Below are 24,059 nucleotides of genomic sequence, written 5' to 3' on the forward strand. Positions count from 1 at the left end.
TGCATCACTCATAGGACATAGCGTTTTGGGGAGAGCAGTTTTGAGCTCAAACTGCGGCGAGTGACGGTGGGAAATGTGAGCCACATAAATGTTAATGTTGCAATGTGGACTTCATATCTGGCCGCCACCCTGAAGCTTGGCGTTTTCGCTTCGTAAAATAGCAGGAGGGCGACATCTGGACTCTTTGTAGAAGTATCATGAAATGGATATGGCAAAAGCTTGATAATAAGTAATAATTAAAGTTATGTCTGGGAAAAGTGAGTCTTAAAAGTCACACAAGAACTTGATGGTTGATGGTCACCAGTTGGACAAGTTACTTCCAAAATGTAATGTCATACATATGATGAGTTACTGTTGGTTTTCACATCTTAAGCGTGATTCACACACACCCACACACGTACACACGCCCCAAATAGGGCTACATTTGATTTATATTAACTGACTCAGTGCCGTTGACGGCGATAGAAGTCCAATCCAATTCGAATGGGATTCGAAAATGTATTCAACATTTATAGCATCTAACAGCAGCCAACAACCAGTGGTGGATGAAGTACTCCCTTTTTTTTTTTTTTTTTTTTACTAAAGTAAAAGTACAGATACAGGTGCAAAAATATATAAAACATACATATGGTAATGTATATATATATATATATATATATATATATATATATATATATATATATATATATATATATATATATACATACTGTATATATTAGGGCTGTCAAATGATTAAAATTTTTAATCGAGTTAATCACAGCTTAAAAATTAATTAATCGTAATTAATCGGAATTCAAACCATCTCTAAAATATGCCGTATTTTTCTGTAAATTATTGTTGGAATGGAAAGAAGACATAAGATGGATATATACATTCAACATACTGTACAAAAGTCCTGTATTTTTTTATTATAACAATAAATCCACAAGATGGCATTAACATTATTAACATTCTTTCTGTTAAAGGGATCCACGGGTAGAAAGACTTGTAGTTCTTAAAAGATAAATGTAAGTACAAGTTATAGTAATTTTATATTAAAACTCCTCTTAATGTTTTCATTTTAATAACATTTGTAAAATTTTCAATCAAAAAATAAACTAAAAGCTCGCCATTGTTGACGTCGCCGAGCGGGACGTCACATGGACTCCCTGCCGTTCTTCCACAGTGTCTTTAACTACATAAGGTAGTGATTGAAATACACCACAAGGTGTCAATGGCGAGTTTTAAATTAATTAGAGATCTAGCCAACGAGTGCGTTTTGCCCCTCGACTGACGCCGTAGTTTCCGGGTTCATTGTACCTTATGTTCATTTGAGTGTTGACTTCACAATGTACGAGACCTCTGATAGTTTGTATATTGTGACTAAATATTGCCATCTAGTGTATTTGTTGAGCGAAATGTTTGAATAGAGTTTGACCAAAGTCTGACTAAGTTTTATGTGTATTTTGCATAGCTATTTTGATTGGGAATGCCAGCATTTCTTTTTGTGAACATTATTTTTTTTTTTGAGAGATAGGAATATTATTTTTGTTGTGCTTTCACTAAATGATACTTATGTTTGTTGTGAAGGAGTTGCCGAAGCTTATGCCAATAAACGGCACTGTCCAGTGAATGCCTGTGTCCACTGCCTTTCTATGCCTCTTAGCTCTCAATATGCAAAAAAATGGCCTCATTGTAATCTGCTTGAGGCAATGCATGAGCGGGTCATTCCGCACATTTTTTGTTGTTGTGCTTTCACTAAATGATACTGTAGCGACTTAACTGTTCCGCCCAAATGCATGATGGGAAGTTGGGAAACCATGACTGTCAGTGGTGGCTGCAAATGTTACACCTTCTGCGTTGTGTTCAGTGAACCATGTAAAGAAAAAGATCATCTCCTGTCATTCTTCCCCACGTCGCTCGCCACAATAGTTATGTTTATTGTGAAAGAGTTGCCCAAGCTTATGCCAATAAACGGCGTGGTCCAATGAACGCCTGTGTCCAATCGCATTTCTCTGCCTCTTAGCTCTCAATATGGAAAAAAACGGTGCCATTGTAATCTGTTTGAGGCAATGCATGGGCGGGTCATTCCGCGCTTGCGTTAAATGCGTCAAATATTTTAACGTAATTTTTTATTATAATAATTACATGTCATAAATTTGACAGCACTACTATTTATATATATTCTTATTATCTTTTTATGTATTTTAATGTATATATTAGGGCTGTCAAAATTATCTTGTTAACGCGCGGTAATTAATTTTTTTAATTAATCAAGTTAAAATATTTGACGCAATTAACGCACATGTCCCGCTCAGACAGTATTCCGCCTTTTGGTAAGTTTTACAGCAAGGCTTTTTGTGCTGTCTAACAGTGAACTCTTGTGGTCGCTTTGCAACATGGTTTGTTGTTGTCTTGCCAGTTCAATATGGCTGCATGACGTCTCGGGCTGACGCCTACGTTGTAATGTTGTGCTTATATGATCCTTGGACAAGATTTGTCCGTAAGTATGGTTGTTGTAAATAATGTACATATTATGTTAGTAAGCGAAATGTATTATTTTTTGTATGAGACGCTTTTTGTTTATGTTTAGTGAACCTGTATAGCGTGCTAAGCTAACGTTGTTGCTAATGCAATGCTTGTGTACTTTTTTTTTTGTAGTTTTACGACGGTCTAAAGAGGACAATGGTTTGAGGCCATTTTATTAATAAATCAGATGAAAAAGGAAGAAGTCTGATTATTAAGGCATCGTTCACTAGCTGTCTAGCTTTGGAAAAAGTAGACGCTTCGGAGTGAGGACAGCATAGACAGATTTAAATGACAGTAGAGTGAAATGCCCACTACAGTCCTTATGCACCGTATGTTGAATGTATATATCCATCTTGTGTCTTATCTTTCCATTCCAACAATTTATTTTACAGAATATATATATAATTTACAGAAAAATATGGCATATTTTATAGATGGTTTGAATTGCGATTAATTGCGATTAATTACGATTAATTAATTTTTAAGCTGTAATCAACTCGATTAAAAAATTTAATCGTTTGACAGCCCTAGTATATATATATTTATACATACAGACACAGTCATGGACGAAATTATTGGTACCCCTGGAATTTTTCCGGAAAATACAGTTTCTCCCAGACATTAATGCAATTACAAATGTTTTTAGTATGAATGTGTTTATTTTTAGGATTTGCATTGGAAAAACACAAAAAAAGCCTAAGAGAAAAGTCGGAATGTACACAATTTTACACAGAATGCCAAAAAATTAGCTGGATAAAATTGTTGGCCCTCTCAACTCAATATTTGGTTGCGCATCCTTTAGAAGATATGACAGAAAGCAATTATTTATTTATTTATTTATTTATTTATTTTCCCTTCAGGCATGACAAATCCAAACAAACATACAGCATTTATACAGTGGGGAGAACAAGTATTTAATACACTATGGGTTTTCCCATTGGCAGTGTATCAAATACTTGTTCTCCCCACTGTATGTGTTTACAATTAATTCAACCCGAAAAGAAAAGGGCTGACGGGAGAAGCCGAAGCTTATTGAAACCCGTCCCCAGTATACCACAAAGGACGCAGAAAATATCAAATATCAATTTTTGACATTCAGATTTCGTAATGATCTCAAGCTTTTTTTTTTTTTTTTTTTAATAATAACCATCCCCTCTGATTGTTCATTTTCCCAATAGCCCATAGTCGGCATTTTATTTATTTATTTATTTATTTAAATCGCTTCCTATAACCATCAACAACTTTCGTGCACCTCTCAGATGGAATTTTGGACCACTCATCTTTTGCGATCTCTTTCAGGTCTCTCAGATTTGAAGGGTACCTCCTTGCGACAGTAATTTTGAGATCTGGGTGCCTTGACAGTGTGCAAGGAGTCATGAAATATGGAGACGATCAAAATGTTTTGGGTCGGTATGTAGGGTGTAGTGTCTGAAAACTGGATCTGCGCCAGATTTAATGGGTGTTCCAACAGGACATTGACCCAAAACATACCTCAAATAGCACCACGAAATAGTTGGGGACCAGTGCCACAAAAAAGAATGAGGCCTGCAAAGAAAAGAACACAGTGCCTATAGTCAAACATGGTGGAGGTTCAACGATGTTTTGGAGTTGTTTTGCTGCCTCTGGCACACGTGCGTTGACAGTGTGCAAGGAGTCATTAAATATGGAGACTATCAAAATGTTTTGGGCCGGAATGTAGGGTGTAGTGTCAGAAAACTGTGTCTGCGTCAGAGGTCTTGTGTGTTCCAGGCCTAACCCAAAACATACCTTAAATAGCACCAAAAAAATGGTTAGAGACGAAGCGCTGGAGAATTCTGAGGTGGCCATTGATGAGTCCGAATCTAAATCATATCTAACACTATGGAGAGATCTCAAAATTGCTAATTCAAGAAGGCACCCTTCAAATTTGAGAGACCTGGAATGGTTCGCAAAAGAAGAAACTTATAGGAAGCAATTGCTTTCTGTTATTTTTTCCAAATGATGTGCAAACAAATATTGAGGTGAGAGTGCTAACAATTTTGTCAAGCCTATTTTTTGAGTTGTATCTAAAATTGTGTCAATTTTGACTTTTTCCCTCCGCTGTTTCGTTTTTTTCCAATGCACATCCAAGAAATAAACACATTCATTCTGAACATTTGTAATTGCATTAATTTCTGTGAGAAGTGCTGTATTTTCTGGAAAAACTCTAGGGGCACCATTAATTTCCTCCATGACTGTAAGTGCATACATACGTACATACGTATATACATGCATACATGCATACATACATAAATGCATACATGCATACATGCATGCATACATACATACATACATACATACATACATACATACATACATACAGTACATGCATACATACCTGTACATACATACTGTACATACATACATACATGCATACCTACATACATACATACATACAGTACATACATAGAGTATGGAATCACCAGTCTCGGACGAGCACTCACTCAGACATTTTATCATGTACCTTGTCCAATGCAGATTCTTGACTCTTGACAAGGTGATGATGCTGAAACTTTTGTTTGGTCCTGTTCCAGTGAGATTTACAAAGATGACTGCCTGAAGAAGATATCAAAATTCCCTCTCTCCTTGATGATATGGGGCTGCATGTCAGGCAAAGGAGATGGTGGAGGGAGATGGCTGTCGTTAAATCTTCAATAAATGCACATGTTTATATTGAAATTTTAGACAGGTTTCATATCCCTTCAATTGAAAATATGTTTGTCATTTTCCAAGATGACAATGCATCATGCCACAGAGCTGAAACTGCTAAAGCATTCCATGGAAAAAGATTCATCCAGTCAATGTCATGGCCTGCAAATAGCCCAGATCTTAACCTTATTGATAGCCTGTGGTGGAAATTGAAAAAAATGGTCCACAGCAAGGCTCCGACCTGCAAGGAAGTTGGCACCAAATTGATGAAAAATACTTATCAAGTCCATGCCTCAGAGACCGCAAGCTATCACAAAAGCCAGAGGTGATGCTACTTCCGTAATTTTTCCGAATATAAGGCGCACCCGTGTATAATGCGCACCCCAAATTTACTTGTAAAATCTAGGGGAAATTATTGTACCTGTTTATAACGCGCACCCTAATTTTAGCACCAATAAATAGAAGAATACAAGAAAACAGAGCTCATGTACAGATACAGAAATGTCATTTTACTGACTGGTGAAACACAGCACAAGCGTAGCACATTGGTAGTTCAAAACATTACCATAAACTGACAATATTTACGGTAATAAAATTATTTGACAACTTCTTCAACTTACCAGAATCTAGGAAAAACACAACAGATGTGACTTTTCTTTTAAAGGCTGCTGTATAACTTGCTCGTTTCATCATGATGAATAAATGTTTCTTCCATGGATTGATACGGTAAAATGAAAGTGAGAACCTAAGTCGGAAATCCGTGAGAGCTCATCGCTGTCAACACGACAGTAAGAATAGGAACTATTTTTATTTAGGTTTGAGTTTCCCGAGGGACAGATATAGTTGACGGACACAGGAAGTCTGCTTACGTTTGTTATGGTCCGAGTTGCGGAGCTGCAATAAACGTTGACTCAAATGAGTTCAAGAAACTAAATTCTGTGCTTTATGAAGAGTGAAAAAAGCAGAATTTAACACAGACGAAATCATTCGGCCGATTACAGTGAAGTATTACCGAAACAAAATGGTGACGTCACGTACCGTAATGGTTGGCAACGGGTCGCCGCATATGTTTCTTCAACACAACGAGGCCCTGTCAATAAAAAAAAAAAAAATCGGTTTACACATATATGTAATATATATACTGTATATTTCTGTTTCCATCCATGTACCCGTTTATAATGCGCGCCATGATTTTACAAGTTGATTTTGGGGGGAAAAAGTGCGCGTTATATTCGGGAAATTACGGTAAATACTAGAGATATGTTTTGATTGTTATTTCTTTGTTTGTTCCTCATGATTCAATATATTTTTCCTCAGAATGGAGTGATTCCTTATATATTTCCCTGCACTTGCTCCAGAAAATTAACATTTACTGACCACCACAATGTTTTTTTATTCTTTTTTTTTAGTGTTTCTGAATGCTAAAGAATTGCACTTCTGAACTAATTCATTATCGTTTCAAGCTATTTATCTGAGTTTGTTATACATGATAAAATGTCTGAGTTGTCGTCCGAGACTGGTGATTCCATACTTTTTGCTAGAGGTTGTACATACATGCATATGGAGATATGGGTCAATATTCAAAGAAAACACCTGAAAATTCATTGACTGCTCAGTTTTTTTTTAACTGTCCAGAATGGGAAAAAAAAGCTGTAAAATTGACTGCACTGTAAACAGAAGCTAAACAAGCTCAAAAACTCCAAAACCTAGTTTTGATTGCAAGTAACTATCAGGTGCATGCCCCTACCTACTGCACAAGAGTGTGGTGGGTTTTATTGGTCAATATTTTGTTCTCCTGCCTAATCTTGCTTGTACTCATGTTTCTGCGTCTCGTGCTCAGTTATGGTATAGTTGCAAAAATGAAACTATCATGTCACAATGAGAAAGAAAGAAAACAAACAAAAGTAACATCTAATAGAGAAGACAATTTGAAAAGTAGTGGAGTAAAAAGTACAGATACCTGCTATAAAATGTAGTGAAGTAAAAGTGAAAAGTACCACTTCATATTTGTTCTTAAGTACAGATACACAAAACTGTACTTCAGTACAGTAATAAAGGACTTCTACTTCGAAGTACTTTTATCGTTAAATTCCATCACTGCCAACAAGTTAATAAATAACTCAGATTTAATTCTTGGATGTCATGAAAATATTATCCTGAACAAATGCTGTTTTTTAAAAGTTCTGCAAACAGATGTTTTCTAAATGATACTTATTCGCATGAAGCCCTGAAAATGCCTGAGGATGCGACATTTGCATACGGTGTTCGTATCACACTCAGCCACCTACTAAATGTTTAATATTCCACTCATCCAGTATTTGGGTTGAGCATATGAGCTATGAAAGTAATGTGTCAGTGCAGGTCACAGTAAATGTACGCTTCACTGCTATGTTAGCGATACAAACGCAAATTGCCCTGTTAAAGTTCCCCTTCTGTGTAAAGCAATGACGTGATAGACCCCGAAAAGAATGAATTCACTTTAGATTATTTCCTATGGGACAAATTGTTTTGAAATTGTAAGTAATTAGAGGTCAACTAGCATCCCAAAAGGGATTGTGGTTTCATTTATTTTCCTTATCAGTTTTCTCATTAAATAGGCTATTTGACATACTCTACATCCAATTAATTTGTACTTTTTCACACTTGAGAGAATTATATGTTGATGTATTCAAGTCCTCACCCAAAAACTATGCAACATTTCATTTTGTTACACCCCAAAATGACAAAACACATACTTTTTCTGTGACTTCTGATTTAATGGAGCCAAGCAGTCCCAGAGAGCAGGTCGCAGATGCTGATCCATTTAGACTGAAATCATGTTTTTTGTTTTAAGGAAGTGAAACCCAACACTGATAAAAATGTTAAAACCCACAACTAGACACGTGAGCACGGATCACAAAGATAGAAAGCTAAAAGTAGGTTAAAAAAATGTAAATAATATTTTTAAAATAGGTTATATGAATGAGTATGGTTTTTTAAATTGTATTTAAAGCAACACTATGTAACTTTTCAATTTTGGTAGATTTTAGCAACGCCGGTGGACAAAAGCGGTAGTGTTTTGACTGCATTTCCCATGAGGACCAGTGTACATCCGCACAGTGTCGTAAAATCATTAATCAATCAAAAATCTCCCAGGCGTCTGCAGATGCAACATTTCTGTTTCCAACGGCTGTGTGAAGGATAAATAGTAATAAGGTAACAAATCCAGTTGTGGCTAAACAATAGCATATGACAGTTGGCAAGTCCCCTCCACCCCATCCGAACTCGTCTGCGTTGGCAGCAAGCGAAATGTTTATTCTTGAATATCATGGTGGCCTCCCTTTTTTTTCCTCCTCGGACAAAACATTTTGTCTCCTGTTGCTCTGCCATCTTTGCAGAATTTGTTCGAAAGCATTCGCATCGACTTCCGTCTTTATAATGAATGGGGAAAGAGGGAATGACGCATGCCATAAAGCAGTCAGCACATTTGTAGTTTGTTTTTCTTTTTGTGGCAGGGCTCCTGCCACCCTCCTCAAAGTTAATTAGTGCTGGTGAAAGCGATACAAACCCCCTCAAGATATAAAAGGTGTCATTCAACTAGTTGTCAGTCAACATATCATCACAAATGTTTTGAGAATATTTTATAAATGTTGAAAAGTTACCTAGTGTTGCTTTAAAGGAGAGGTGGTTCATCTAGTTATATGACAACTAATCAATATTCATTGATGCCAACTGTTTTGATCTGGGATTAATCTTTGTGAGACCTTGTTTAACTTTCAAATTTAGATTTTTCAAATCCTCAAAATTTATGTGTATCAAAAGAAGACATATTGTACATTCTCAATAAAACATTTTTGCTTATTTTCTGACTTGTTAAAACGTAACTCAAACAGAAATAAGCAACTCAGTCAGAATTCAACTTGGAGCCAATCGGCTTGTTTGTCTATTTGTGCCCCGTGATTGGCTCAATGTCATCTTGGATAGTCTCCAACACCACAGAATGGCTAATACTCCTAATAGTAACAATAATGTTTATTCGTTCATTCAAAATGTGGAGCTTTGACCTCACATTTTTAGATTGTTGCACTTTCAAAAATAATACAACTTTTTGGAAGTAGTTTGAGAAAATTGATATTAAAATAAGTTTCTAAAAAGTAAAGGTCATCGTACAAAACAAGTGAAGCAGATTAAAATTTGCAATGAACAGATGGACCAATAAAATTACAAAAAGTATAAAAAAAAACAAGCAAGAAACTAACTGCTAATTAAACCATTAAAAACGGTAGTAAAATCAAAATGCAACAATGATGCTGCCTCTCAAAAAAATAATGAAATAGATCCTTGTTGTCATTGCAAAACCCTTTATGTTTAACATAATTAACATACTGCTCAAGTGTATTTGTCATGTAACACATGCTATAATGCTGCAAAGGCTCGAGTCCGTCCATCCATCCATTTTCGTTAAAGGAAGTTTTAAACCTCAGAGCTGCGAGGTATAGATGTGCTAACCACTAGCACTGCGTCATTTTTAAATAGAACGTAGGAGTTCATTACAGGCAGCAGGGATAGCTGTGGTGCCTCCTTGACGCAAATAGCTGGTGAATTGAGGCCTAAACAAAGTGTTAAGCCTGGCAGGCACACATGTGACATGTATGAAATGTGACACATCAACATGAAGGCTTGTATTTACGCCGGATTCCCTCCCAACGCAAGTTCGGCCAGTCGCTGAGGTTGATGAACTTCCCTGGAAAGTGTTGTAACCCCTGCCAAGATTGTGTCACCTTCAGGTACATCTCCATTTAACGCCCCGCACACTTAAGTGGAGCTGGCTGCCACGCACTGTTTTCACCTATGTGTGGAATTAGAACATGAGGAAAAGGGAATGCAGTTGTTGCGGGCACGAGTGAAAGAGTAGAAGCGGGGGGCTAAAAATGCCAGCCGTTGCCCCTCCTCTGTTTTTGCATTAGCCGTGTAATTGCATGTTACTCGTGTTACTGCTCCCTGTTCAAATATTTATAACTTTAGACATTAACACAGGAATTGTAATGACTTGAATGTGATGACCTCTGTACAGTTTATATGCACGGGGGATTGCTACAAGGACCACAGTTGAACATCCATAGTAGAGTAGAGCTCAAATAGGAAATTATCATCACACTTCCACTTTTTTCGATCAGTAGTATTTTTTTGTTTTTGTTTTGTTGAAAATCATAGGAGATGATGAAAAGCAAGATAAAAAATGTAACAAAATGCAGTATTGCCAGTTCTACTGCTGGGCGATAAGGGGAAAAAAATCTATCACAATATGGGTCATTCTATATAAAGATAATGATATCGCAGAAAAAAAAAACAATTATTGATAACAATTTGGTTGTTTTTGTTAGTGGCTGATTCTTTCCAAATGAATTAGTAGTGGTTATGTGTGCTGTCCACCACCTCAAATGTTTTGAATTTTCTGTTTACTGTTTGGGTAACACTTTACAACAAGGGTGCCTTAATGCATTTTTAGACAATACCTCATATTTAAGTAACATGACAATAATTCATTTAATTCCTTATCTAACATTTATCAATATACAGTGGGGAGAACAAGTATTTGATACACAGTCAATGGGAAAACCCATTGGCAGTGTATCAAATACTTGTTCTCCCCACTGTATTAATTAACATGAGTCAAAGCACTGAGTTAATGCATTAGTTAATGCATTTGAAGACAATAACTAATGTTTAAGTAACATTACAATAATTCATATAATCCCTTATTTAACATTTGGTAATATATTAATTAACAGTAGTTAATGCATTAGTTAATGCATAACCAGACAGTAGCTACTAGTTTGTTAAAGTTAAAAAAATATATATAGGCCTATATAGGGTTAGGGTTTGTTAACTTAAGCATTTCTAATTTCATAGTTAAGGGACACATGTGCTACACTTAACAATAAGGGTCCAATAGCATTCAGTAATGGTTAATAAAGGTTGGGGGGGGGGCTTAAGCATTTATAATTTCTTAGTTGAGGGACACATGTGCTACACTTGTATACTGGTACTAGTAAGTGATTATGTTATTCACATATACATTAGTGCATTAATAAATAGTTATTAATGTATACTGGTACTAGTAAGTGATTATGTTATTTTAAAATGAGAAACATTGCTCTGTGAGTCCTTAGTTGCTGCTAACCTAACCTTAAGTATGGTATTATTTCACGTGAACATACCTCATAAGTATTACTTAACCTTAATTAACCATTGCTGAATGTTTTTTGGACCCTTATTGTAAAGTGTAGCACATGTGTCCCTAACTAAGAAATTATAAATGCTTAAGTTCCCCCCTTAACCTTTATTAACCATTACTGAATGCTTTTTGGACCCTTATTGAAAAGTGTAGCACATGTGTCCCCTAACTAAGAAATTATAAATGCTTAAGTTAACAAACCCTAACCCTAAACCCTATCCCTAACCTTATATAGCCCTATTTTTTATTTTATTTTACAAAACCATCAGTTACTTTCTGGTTATGCATTAACTAATGCTTTAACTCATGTTAATTAATATATTAATAAATGTTAGATAAGCAATTATATTAATTATTGTAATGTTACTTAAACATTAGTTATTGTCTAAAAATGCATTAACTAATGTTAATTAAGGGACCCTTATTGTAAAGTGTTACCACTGTTTGTTTTATGTATGCACCATATTATTGTGTTGTGTAGTGATTTATCACAGCCCTGTTTTGCTGGTATGGGAACATCTAGTTGCCGTTACACATCATAAGAAGTAGCAGCTCTCTTGAATTACGCACATTGAATTTCTATAATATATTACTAAAATTGACGATGGCGATAACAAAGAATTTTTAGCAATATATAATTTTTTTATCGCTTTGGCGATATGCCTATTCATATTGCCCAGCACTACCTAGTTCAAAAGGACTGGATATCTATCACCGTCAATGGCAGCCAACGAGTAAAGATATGTCATCATCCTCCCTCATAGAAATAGTTGACGCACTTATAATTTTTTCTGAGGTCTTATTCTTAGTTTGCAAGTGAGAAGGAAATATTGTGATCTCTAATTATGACTGTAGCTTCCATAGGATGTCAAAGATCAAACACAATAAACCAGCAATTAAAATTTATTTGGTGTCACTAGGCTACCGTATTTGTTTTGCACATCAGTCCCATCCAATGCTGCATGTTACATGTCACTGCTTCCCGCTATATGTTGATGTTATGTTGTTGCTGCCACTCAGTTATTGCCGCACAGTAATCAAAGTTGCGGGGGGAAACAGCCAAAGGCTCTTGTGTGAGTTACTCGATTCTCACTCCAGAGCCAAAACGCATCAATGTGTCAAAGCCGTCAAATCTGTCAGTAAACACACAGACAGCCACGCAGCAACAACTTTCGTTCATCAGTTCAGCATTAAGTGACGAGGAGGGAAAAGGTTGCGACACGCAGGCTGACAGCTGTCACTGGGCTGATTTCATATTGATGATAAAACACCAGTAACGTTGATATAAAAATGGTTATGAGACACAGCAGAGCCCCCTCAATGTTCAATGAAAAGGACGTATCAGGAAATTTGGCGAGAATTGATCTGAAAAATTTGGTTTGGTTGACTGCTTTTTTGGAGAGGTGGGCATGTTTCGCTAGAGAAAGTGTAAAATCTAATTCATGGGATTAGTGGTACGAAATTCTAACAGTTCAACAAATCAAAATTCAAGAGCTTTGAACACTGTACACACTGTACAAATGTATCCACATTCATAAATTTCTGCAAAATGTCGTCGCTTTTCTGTTTTCTGTTTCAATTTCTGTGTTTCTTATATTTTTTAAGTCTACAGATTTAACTCAATTTTTGTTGGTCTTGATGACGACACCAACCAAAAATGATTACTTCTCTTTTATTCATGGACAGATCACAAGGAAATCTGGTAGGTTTTTGTCTAACGGCTAATTAATAAAATGCGGACTTATTGTTGCCTATAGGTTCTCAGTTAGCATGTAGAGGACATGCACGGTCTTCGGGTGTCTTTTAGCTGAAGAGACATTTAGGCAGCCAAGCAGTCGTAGTTTATTTGAATTTGTTTTTACTAAATCAAAACTTTTCAGGCACAAATACACGAAAATTATGGATTTCTCTTAAATGCATATACAGTATATTTCCAGAAAATGTCGTTAAATATATTGTTGTTTTTTTCTACCCAACCTAATTTTGATGCGATGATAGGATTTTTTTGAAGATACATGCTTTTCACTGAGATAACTACCATCTCTTCTTTCATTGAACCTCGGACTTTTAGACTTGAAGGCTCTAATAAGCCACAATTGTTCTCTTTTACTAAAATATGTTATTAGAAACACATAAAATATTAGCATTGATTTAAAAATCTATGATATTTAGTACGTTTTGACCTATGGAAGCGCCATGTTTTATGCGTGCAATGGACGCTCAGGGTGATGACGTAGTTTGTCGCTGTCACTGGACGAACATTACCAGTTTACTGCAATTCCTTCCATGCTGCGAGACGTCCAACACATGCGCTCATCGGTTAAATGCGGCGAGCTTACTGTTTGTGTTTTTAATGAGTCTTTTATAACCTTTTTATTGCCTCAAAATACTTTTTGCATGTGTCCCTCTCATACTTTTAAGCATTGTGTTTTCTTAAGATAGCTTTGAAGCATCTATGTTCATCTGTTGACCACATTAGACACATAGTGTATTTAAACCATCCTTATTTGATATTACAATGTTTAAGTATTTTCTTAAGGCATCTTTTGTATGTTCTGTCTGTACGCGTCTAAACAAAACAAGATGAAAGCTCACAGTAGTACTTTGGGTGTCAAATTCATCTCTTGTAGGACGTTTTGCCGGTATACCACATTTTGGCAGAACACTATTTTTTCCTACTCTTGACTTGTCTCATCCCGTCTTTCCTGTTCATTTTGCTTTGCTGCTTGTTTAGTGAAATATCGACAGTGCTGTCATGCTCATGTATGTTCCTCTCGGGTTCAAATCGAAAGGGTTGAACAGATGACAATCTTATGTTGCTAGAGTCATATTCTGGAAGCACGGCAGCGTAACCATGTGACGTCTCCGCCCTGCGACGTCAACAACATTGGCGACCTACTGGCACCTACTAGTTAAACTAATTTTAAACGATATAAAACGAATACATCAGGAGGGGATTCAATATCAGAATGACATTTATCTTTTAAGAACTACGTCTTTCTATCCGCGGATCCATTTACAACATTAGTGTATCACTGTTTTCCATAAGACACTTTTTTTTTTTAATGAAAATGATGCCAACATACATAAACAGTCAATGATATTAAGTACAATCCAAAAGAAATAAAAACATTTTGGGGTTTTTTTTCCAGTCAAATGATTTATCTGTATGTGCATAAGTGTGATTTAGTCAGGGGGGTGCATGCAATCCTGGAACTGGATTATTTCCAGCTAATTCAGTTTGAAGCCATTTTTGTGTTTTGTTTAATAAAACATTGTTCTCGCTGACTGCTTTTCGAGCCGTTAGTTACCCCGACCGCAGAGCCATAAATAATATTTTACCGTGCGTGTGCCTCTATCTAATATATCTACCCTTTTAATTCTCCCAGCACAATCCCATATCTGCATGATCCTGCAGACGTAAGCCAAGTGGAAAGAATACAGATGAGCTGGATAGCGCCTGTCTTTGCTGCCAGGACCTCCTCGAACAACATGGAAACACATTGTGACCTTGACTGATCAAACATTCAGAGGGAATGTACACATGTTGTCTACAAAGGTGCTGCAGTGTGAAAGTGGATATATCTTTCTTTATTTTTTTTAAATGAAATATTCCCTTTTTTCTCTTCTTTGGAGGGGGGTGATACGTACGCATACGATGCATAGGGTTTAGAGATCAATGTAGTTTCGTGCATGTGGCTCGAGGGATTTAATATTATCATTCACGTTAATTTAGTGAGAGGTGGGGCGTAAAGATCAGAAGTGTAGTGAGAAGACTACCACCACACGGTTTGCTTGGGGACAGCAAACAAACAACGCGGGGTTGTAGTGAGCATTGCGTTGATAAAAATAGAAGTGAAACAGTTTAACCTTAATCCTACCTGAGCGCGTCGTTTTGTCAGACCAATTTGTGTGACATTTTATGGCTTCATAGTGACATTTTGCAGCTTTAATCAGTAGTGTTTTTAAAATATTTATTGAGGTTATGTTTGCCTCGGGTGCTATTTAAATAAAAAGAGAGAGACGGAAGGAAAACGCGCTACCAGAGGCTGTTTCTTGACAACAGAGATGCTTCCTCATCACCCTAAACGTCGCTCTTCCCGTTTGCCACATTTGACTTCAAGTTTTGGGCCTGTCAAAATATAAAGTTGGAATCTTATTTTGCAAAATTAAACTGCTCAAGAGTGTAAAATTTGTGTGTGTCGGGGTGGGGGGGGTTCACTGGGATCATGTTTCACACGAAGAGGAAAAAGTGGTGTTTACTTGGAATGACTGGAAACCTAATGAGATCGAAATCAAAGGACGTAAAATCAGCTTTTAAGTTGTAATGAACTCTGAAAGCAAGTAAACATTTTGGTTTCTTTCCATGTCTTGTATCTCATGATAAGACTGGTCTCGCGCCTACATTTTGAAGGTCTTGGTCTTGTCTTGCTTTTGACTTCCAAAAGTCCTGTCTTGTTCTCAGACTGGCCAGCTGGTTGAACTAGGGATTTTCTGTCAGGACCAATATTGATCTGCTATTCTTGAATTAATTTGATAAGGAGAAGGACAAGCTAAAACAACAAATCCATTCCACTTTTGTGTCAGGAATTTTCTGACATCCTTGTAAATGACTGCAACCTTAAAAATGTAAACATAAACTTTTTTTTAAATTAATTTTTATGGTCATGTTTATTGTCATGGTGGCACAGTGGTCAGCACGTTGTCCCTTCATTTATGAGACCAAGGGTTCAATCCTGGGCTTCAGCCTTCCTGTGTGGGGTTTGCATGTTTTCGGTGCCCATGTGGATTTTTTCCGGGCACTCCAGTTTCCTCCCACAACCCGAAAATTTGCATGGTAGGCTGATTGAACTCTAAATTGTCCCTAGGTATGTGTGTGAGTGCGTGATTGGCTCTTCATCTCTTTGTGCTCTGCGATCGGCTGGCAACTGATTCAGAGTGCACACTGCCTAATGCCCATAGTTGGCTACAGCATTGGTCCCCAACCACCAGACCGCGGACCATTCCCGTTCGTGGCGCATTTGTTGCCGGGCCGCAGAGAAATAAATAATTTATTAATGACTGCAGTCTGGCCTGTGACTCTTGACACATCAATATGCCTTTCTATTCTATAGACTAATCTGAGTAAAGATTTGTATAAATTGCCATCTAGTGGTTGGCCACAATTACTAGGGTGTTTGCACACCTACAGCAGCCCCGCGCCAGTCAATGTATACAGCAACTTTAGCTGGTGTTGGCTGTGTGTTGCGGGCGACGACGTCTTTGGACAGCTTTTTTACGGGGAAAAGGTCACCTGCTGAGCAAGAACAGAAGCCAACAACCAAGTCTATTCTGCATAATATTTCAGCAGGGCCAAAAACCAAAAGTGGTTTTTGCCATGTGGCATAATTTTTTTTTCATGTGGCATTTATTTTTTTTTTTTTTTTTTGCCATGTGGCAAAAGAATGCCACATGGCAAAAACAATTTCGTCACATGGCAAAAAAAATGCCACATGCCAAAAAAAATTGCCACATGGCAAAAAAAAATGCCACATGGCAGAACATTTTTTCCACATGGCATTTTTGGCAAAAAAAAATGCCACATGGCAGAACATTTTTTCCACATGGCATTTTTGGCAAAAAAAAATGCCACATGGCAAAAAAAAAAAAAAAAAAAAAATGCCACATGGCAAAAAAAATGCCACATGGCAAAAACAATTTCCACATGGCAAAACATTTGTGCTGCATGGCAAAAAAATTTTGCCACATGGCAAAACATTTAGCCACATGGCAAAAAAAAAATGCCACATGGCAAATACCACTTTTGGTTCTCGCTGTCTCGCTAATATTTGGCTAAAAGCTAGCAAACAAGGCAACAAAAGCAAATGCACTGAGAGCATCATACCTCATGGCGAACCGTATTGCTAAAGCTAAGAAACCTTTCACGATTGGAGAAGAACTCATTATGCTTGCAACCACGGATATTTGCCAACAAGTTTTAGGAGAGGGCGCTGGTAAAAAAAAAAAAAGGTGTATTCAGTGTATGGTGTATGGTGTATGGTACGTTTTTAGCCTCGACGTGTTATTTATACTTACTGTCATTTTCTGCAACACATTGCCGGTCCGTGAAAAAAAGGCCCACATTAGACCGGTCCGTGGTGCAAAAAAGGTTGGGGACTACTGGGCTACAGCACCCCCACGAATCTCGTGAGGATAAGTAGCCTGGAAAATGAATGAATGAATGTTTCTTATCTAGTTTCTGGCGAGGACCAAGTCTTGGTCTTGGATAGTCCCGTTTTAACCACAACACTGCTCTTTACTGCAACAAGAGGGGGAAAATGGACAGAATTCTTTTTGGCACTTGGGGCTCTGTTGCTGTTCAAGGTACAATGGATTTTCAGGTACACATTCTGGGGACTCCAACATATTAAACCCAAAAACACAGCATCACTCTTTCAAACTGTTACACTTGACTCATGTTTCAGGACTGTCAATATAATGAGGTTTGAGTTATATTGCATGAGGAATAGTTTATTTACTGTATCTGTACAGTCGACAAATGATGTGAGAGAAAACTTAAGTCAGGTAAGAATCAGAATGTCCGCAAAAGTTAGGAGATAATTAGGCCGTCGTTGGAGTGTGTCCATCTTTAGCAAAGCATTGTTGTTTGTCAGCTGCAGAGTGGTTAAGGCTGAAGGCTTTAAATCCAATAGTAAGGTATTGTGACTCTGGTGCACGGTGTCAACAATTTGTGTAGGGTATATTGCAAACTCAAAACTATTAAGTTAGTCATCCTCAGTCTTCTCAGTTGCAGGCCAGACTGTTAAATGCAATACATTCCTAAGTGTGTCCATGCTTTAGGGATTGCCAATAGGTCATTCATAAGGAATCATTAGGGTCTGAATGTAACCTGGAGGGTGTTGATTTGAGTCAAAAATTTTGTTCACGCTCGACTTTGGTTCATCTGGAACAGGGGTCTTGTGCAAGGCACAGTGAAATCATGTTAGTCAAGTGGTCAGTCAGTTAAGGTTCTAGTATCCACGTTTTAATATTGCCGGTAGTATTGGAGTTTTACACTTGTAGGATATTTTTTTCTGCCCTGGGACAGCTTTTCTGCATCCCACACTTTGCACTTTGCACAGAGTAAAAATAATTAATGTGTTTTGGGTGAGTCCTGTGATCACTGAGCAGTTAAAGCCTTAGGCTTGAAAATCAATAGAGTTACACCATGCTGGTTTAAAATCCTCTTGCGTTTTTAATATCAAGGAGTCAGTTGCTAATCGGGTAGGATTTCTGGTGACAGTTGAAGGACTAAGTTGGAAACATAGTAGACTACTAGGTAGCTTATATGCCTCGTTGTAAATGTTGTGCAACAAAACAATTTACAAATGAGGGACTGAAATTATTCCGGTTGAAAACAGAGAATATATTTCAAGAAATGTAAGTGATTATTGTTTTGTTTAGTTAAAAAAAAAAAACAACAACAACAACAACAATGCTGTCCTAATTTGCACTTGCATAGAAACATGGTGCTGTTACGTAATTCATGCACTACAATTGGTGGCAATAGTCGTTGACTTTATTTGAACTGGGAGGGTTAACAGTATTAAATGCTTTTTTCATTGGTTGTTTGGCTACTTACTTTTAACAGGAGATCATGGAGTGCTACATTAGAGTCAAAATCCTTCTAAAGTGGAGATTTTCATCAGACAGCCAAGATATAGTGTATATTTCTTCACCCGCCCTGGGTGCTGCTGAACCCAAGCTATGCCACTGGGTTTGGACTGATCCCTGGTTTAATTTCATAGCAGATTGCTGTCCCCTTTGAAGCCTTCACTTACCACATGGTGGCAGTGGAAATGGACTCTGTTAATACCTGGAATATCTTCCTGTCGTGGCTGCTCGAGGTCCCTGCAGCCCATCAGCAAAATTGGCGAGGAACAAAGAACGAAGTGTGTAAGCGAGCTGGTGCCTGGCATACGTCTGTATTCAGAAGGGCTTATGAGCCTTTCATCCAACGCCTCTCTGATCCTTCTTGGCCTTAATTGCCATGGTGGGGGACACAGGAAGCCCAGCTATGAGGAGAGTAAAAATAAATGACACTCGTATATTTGAGATTTTGTCATATTTTAAGGACGATATGCAGACCTCCACCCCCTGCCAACAGCTAATCTCTTACGTTCAAGGGAGGCGAGCTAAGCACCGGCTGAAGCGTGCAATATTGCCAATGCAGTCACAGTTCCGTTTAAAGTGCTCACAAGTGTCTGCAGTGGGTAAATATTTAGAGCAGAGTTGTTGTGGGTGCAAACGAAATAATTTATCGTGCACTCAGACAAAAGGGGAGCTGGGGGTTCTCTATTGTGGTAAAAAAAGAAGTCAAGAATTTATTCAAAACTTGCAGTGGAGATCGAAATAAGAAAAAACTAAATAAAAATAGGAGTAGCCGTCACAAAATATGCTTACCGTAATTTTCAGACTATATGCTGCTACCTTTTTTCCTTCATTTTGAATCCTGCGGTTTATAGTCCAGTGTGGCTTATTTGTTGATTTATTTGGGTTAATAAGTAACATTTGGGTTAATAAGTAACACTTTATTTGACAGCTGTGTCATAAGACTGTCATAAGACCGTCATAATTGTGACATAACACTGTCATGGGCATTAATAAATGCAATGAAAGTGTCTCCTGGCAAACTCCATTTATGTTCAGCTTGGATCCTTTGCATCCATTCAAAAGTGAGATAATTTGCCAGGTGACACTAAGGCTAGGTTCAAACTGCAGGTCTTAACGCGCACTTCCGATTTTTTGTCATATCTGTTTTTTTGGCGTGCCCGTTCAGACTGCCCTTGTACATTGAGCCCGGAATTGAATTGAATTGAATACACATGTTGCCTGTCCACCATTCCAGGGTGATCATATTTTGATTTCCAAAAAGAGGACACAAATAACATACATTACTAATCCCTGTTTAGTCTTATATTCAAAGTTTATATGGAATGATATAACGCATGCACGCACTGTGCGTGCATGACAGTTTGTCCCGACTCTGCCATGTGAGCAATACTGAAATATTGCTTATTTGGCACATAGAAAAGAAAACTTGAGCGTTATCAGGCTTATCCTTTTTTTCATTTTATTTTTTTATGACTGTGGTCAAGCTCGCCTTCTGCGTAAAAGCCGACTTCAAGCTAGGTGCTAACGCAAATGCACAGCTACATCAGTGCCATCCTGCCTGCCGCTCTCGCTCTTTGCTGACGTAAATGCTGCATGAATTCCCATTTGGGAGACTTGACAGTTCAGACCGCCGCCACATTCTGAAAAAATGTGGCCGAGATCGGATTCAAACCACATACGAAATTGACCCAGATCAGATGGTAAAATGGTCTTCTTCTATGCAACGTTTCCTGTTCAGACAGTCAAACTAATGTCTCACTCAAGACGGAAAAACACGAAAAAATCAGATTCGTGCATTAAGACCTGCGGTCTGAACATTGCCTAAATGACATCTGTCATAAGCAGTTATTAATGCCCGTGACAGTGTCACGTCATAGTTATGACGATCTTATGACAGTTTTATGACGCCGCTGTCAAATAAAGTGTTACCGGTTAATATGTTTTGGTGTAAATATCCTATAGTACAGTGAGGAAAGCTGTGACTTACAGTCCGGTGTGACTTATCTATTAACAAACACCGTTTTCGTGTCAAATGTGGTGGGTGGCGGCTTATAGTCAGGTGCACCCTGTAGTCCAAAATTTATGGTAGATGCTTATTTTATGATTGCAGCATCTTAAGTGACAAGCATTGCCCGTTCTAATGAAGCTCTCCTTTATTTGGCAGTTGTTTTTAAAAAATAACTAAATCAATTCCAAAGGTCTGGGAAGAGTTTATAATGTAAGTCAACACAAACTGAAAAATAAATGAGTGTGTATTGGGTCTAGATGAGTCACAATTGAAAACATGTGGAGGAAGATCATTGATGTTGCACAAATTTTTATGCATGTCTGGACTAAGCAGCTATTCAACTTTTTGGCTGGCATTGACAGTGTTGGAAATCCAATACATTTGAATTTGACGGGCTGGCACTCAATGATCATGTTCCAGCGACAATGACTGCAAGAGATGTCTAATCCATTATGACTGGGGGGAGCTGGCAGTAAATGAACACTGATTGCCAACGAAGGCTGCGAATGAGTTATTGGGTTCATGTAATTTATCGGTTAGGCTAAACTAAAGAAGCATGTTAAGAATTCAACATGCATAAATTATTAAATTTCAACAAGCACACATTTAGCTGAAAATTAAACATCTTGGTCTTTGGCATTTTGGTTGTTTGTCTCAAAATGTACAATCATCCAAACATGGGTGAACATTGTGACGTTCAGGAGGAACCCTTTCCAAAAATTACCCTCTCAAGGCTTCTCATTGGCTAAAATTTAAAATTTTGATTAATTTAAAATTATTTTATAAATACCTGGATGAGCACTAACTATCTTCTACTTAATCCTGAAAAGACAGAAGTCCTTATAATAGGCCCGAAAAGTGTGAGAGACTATTTAGCTGCCCAGATAGTCACTCTGGACAATGTAAGTGTAGCCTCCAGCACCACAGTTAAAAACCTAGGAGTTTTATTCGACCCTGACTTATCATTTAAAGCTCACATTAAACAAACCTGCAGAACGGCCTTCTTTCACCTGCGCAACATAGCCCAAATTAGAAATATTTTATCTAAAAGCGATGCAGAAAAATTAATTCACGCGTTTGTTACATCGAAATTGGATTACTGTAACTCCCTACTTGCAGCTTGTCCTAAAAGTTCTCTAAAAGGTCTTCAGCTTGTCCAAAACGCAGCAGCAAGACTTTTAACAGGAACCAATAGAAGCACATCACCCCTGTGCTCCAGGCCCTTTACTGGCTTCCAGTCGAGTTTAGAATTAAATTTAAAATCCTCCTTCTTACATTTAAGACCATTTATGGGTTGGGGCCATCTTATCTCTCCGATGCTCTGGTTCCATACCGCCCCAACAGAACACTCCGCTCTCAGAATGCAGGTCTACTGGTAGTTCCCAGGGTTTCTAAAAGTACTGTCGGAGCTAGAGCCTTTAGCCACCAAGCCCCTGTTTTATGGAATCAGCTTCCAGCTAATATTAAAGAAGCTGAGACTGCACATTTAAGATTAGATTAAAAACGTTCCTATTCAACAAAGCTTATGGTCAGGCTAGTTGAAGTCGGAGTAGACTCAAAGTTTAGTCTAAGCTGCACTAGAAGCTATAAAGCTGGGGGAAGTACAGCCACTGAGTTCTATCTCCTTTTTCTCACTCTACCTACCACTTCTCTTACTTTATTTCTATTTTCCAATGTTAATATCTAGTTGTCTAGTCTCTTCATCACTAGTCACCCGGTGTCCCCTTTCCCCCCTCCCCAGAGGGGAGGGGCTATTTTTCAGCTGCAGCCTCCTGACTGTCCGGAACCCAAGCTGGATGGACGTCCTCGTTGCTACCCCCGTCTCATCTGGCTAGATGGACCTCTTCTTGTTCCTTTACTCCACTGCATCTTTACGGACTGTAATTTTGCCTGCTAATACCCATTAGCGGTCCTGGGGCTTCCTGTCTATCCGTCCTGGAAGTGGATCTCTCCTGACTGTGGTACTCCCCAAGGTTTCTCGTTTTCTCCCGAAGACTGAGGAGTTTTTGGAGTTTTTCCTTGCCGTCATGGAGTGTCTAAGGATGGGGGATACCCAGGACTTGAATTTATTTATTCATCTTTGTTGCTTCGTTTGCTGTTTCTGATTGTGTATAATATTGCCTCTGCAAAGCCCTTTGAGACAACGTTGTTGTGATCCAGAGCTATACAAATAAAATTGAATTGAATTGAATTGAATTAAAATTTCCTTACACAAAGGGTTTTGGCATCACCTGTTGCTTTGGCATTTTAGAGACTCGTTTCAGTATATGCAGGACAGACACCTAATCTAGTTTCTTGATTTGGTCTTATTGTCTTAGGCTAGGCACGTTCAGGTACAGAAGGCAAACAAATCCTTCAGGACTTAAATATTTTGCAAACAGCCTAAAAACAGTGTCGAAAGTAAAATTTCCATCAACTTTGCTTCCAAACTTATTATTGACACTCCAAAAGAAGGCCACATGTTAAATCTCAGTTTTATGAGTCTGTTGCTGGTGATTTGCGACACTAGCTTATTCCTCACTGCTACGGGTCCATTTGATGCATTCTGCCTGAAGTGAGGTTATCCTTAGCAGAGGTCTACCTGTGGCTGCCGTCCCTGAGGCAAAAGCAAAACACCTCGGGCAGGTGGTTGTTTTTCCATTTTTCGATGCACCTTACTTACTAGCAGCATGCCAACTTGCAGGGGATGAAACTTTTGTTGTTCTTTTAAATTATTCATTACTTATTTATGGCAGTGTTGTGTTACGGTAATTATGCCAAAAGTGTGTGAAAATGTATTCTAGATGGTGCAGTCAATGCTAGGGGTGGGGATTATTTCAGGTGTTACCTTGATGAAACCTCATGTATTTTAAAAAGACTCTTTCTAAATAATGAGTTGAGTTTGTTTTGCTCTCATTGTTTATCTGCTTAATCTATTATTGGCTTTTAATGGGCGCATGTAAGGAGTCAGTATAAGGATAAAAAGATGAAAACAAATCCTAATTTGGATCAGCACTAAACTATACT

General features: G+C 37.9%; 1 protein-coding gene across 5 annotated transcripts in view; it reads right to left on the reverse strand.

Annotated features, from left to right (window-relative positions):
* The window catches only part of LOC130930262 (uncharacterized), a 39,638-nt gene that overhangs the window by 8,833 nt on the left and 6,746 nt on the right, over window positions 1–24,059 (reverse strand). For all 5 annotated transcript variants that reach the window (XR_009067021.1, XM_057858101.1, XM_057858097.1 and 2 more), the window contains 3 exons: window positions 19,248–19,446; window positions 6,214–6,265; window positions 4,991–5,126 (listed from right to left, as the gene is read on the reverse strand). Coding sequence is in view for 4 of the 5 variants with exons in the window: in XM_057858101.1 (XP_057714084.1) it covers window positions 4,991–5,126; window positions 6,214–6,265; window positions 19,248–19,446 (387 nt within the window). In the remaining variant the exon portion in view is untranslated. The remainder of the gene's footprint in view (window positions 1–4,990; window positions 5,127–6,213; window positions 6,266–19,247; window positions 19,447–24,059) is intronic.

Source organism: Corythoichthys intestinalis, chromosome 14, assembly GCF_030265065.1.
Source record: "Corythoichthys intestinalis isolate RoL2023-P3 chromosome 14, ASM3026506v1, whole genome shotgun sequence".
Lineage (NCBI taxonomy): Eukaryota > Metazoa > Chordata > Actinopteri > Syngnathiformes > Syngnathidae > Corythoichthys > Corythoichthys intestinalis.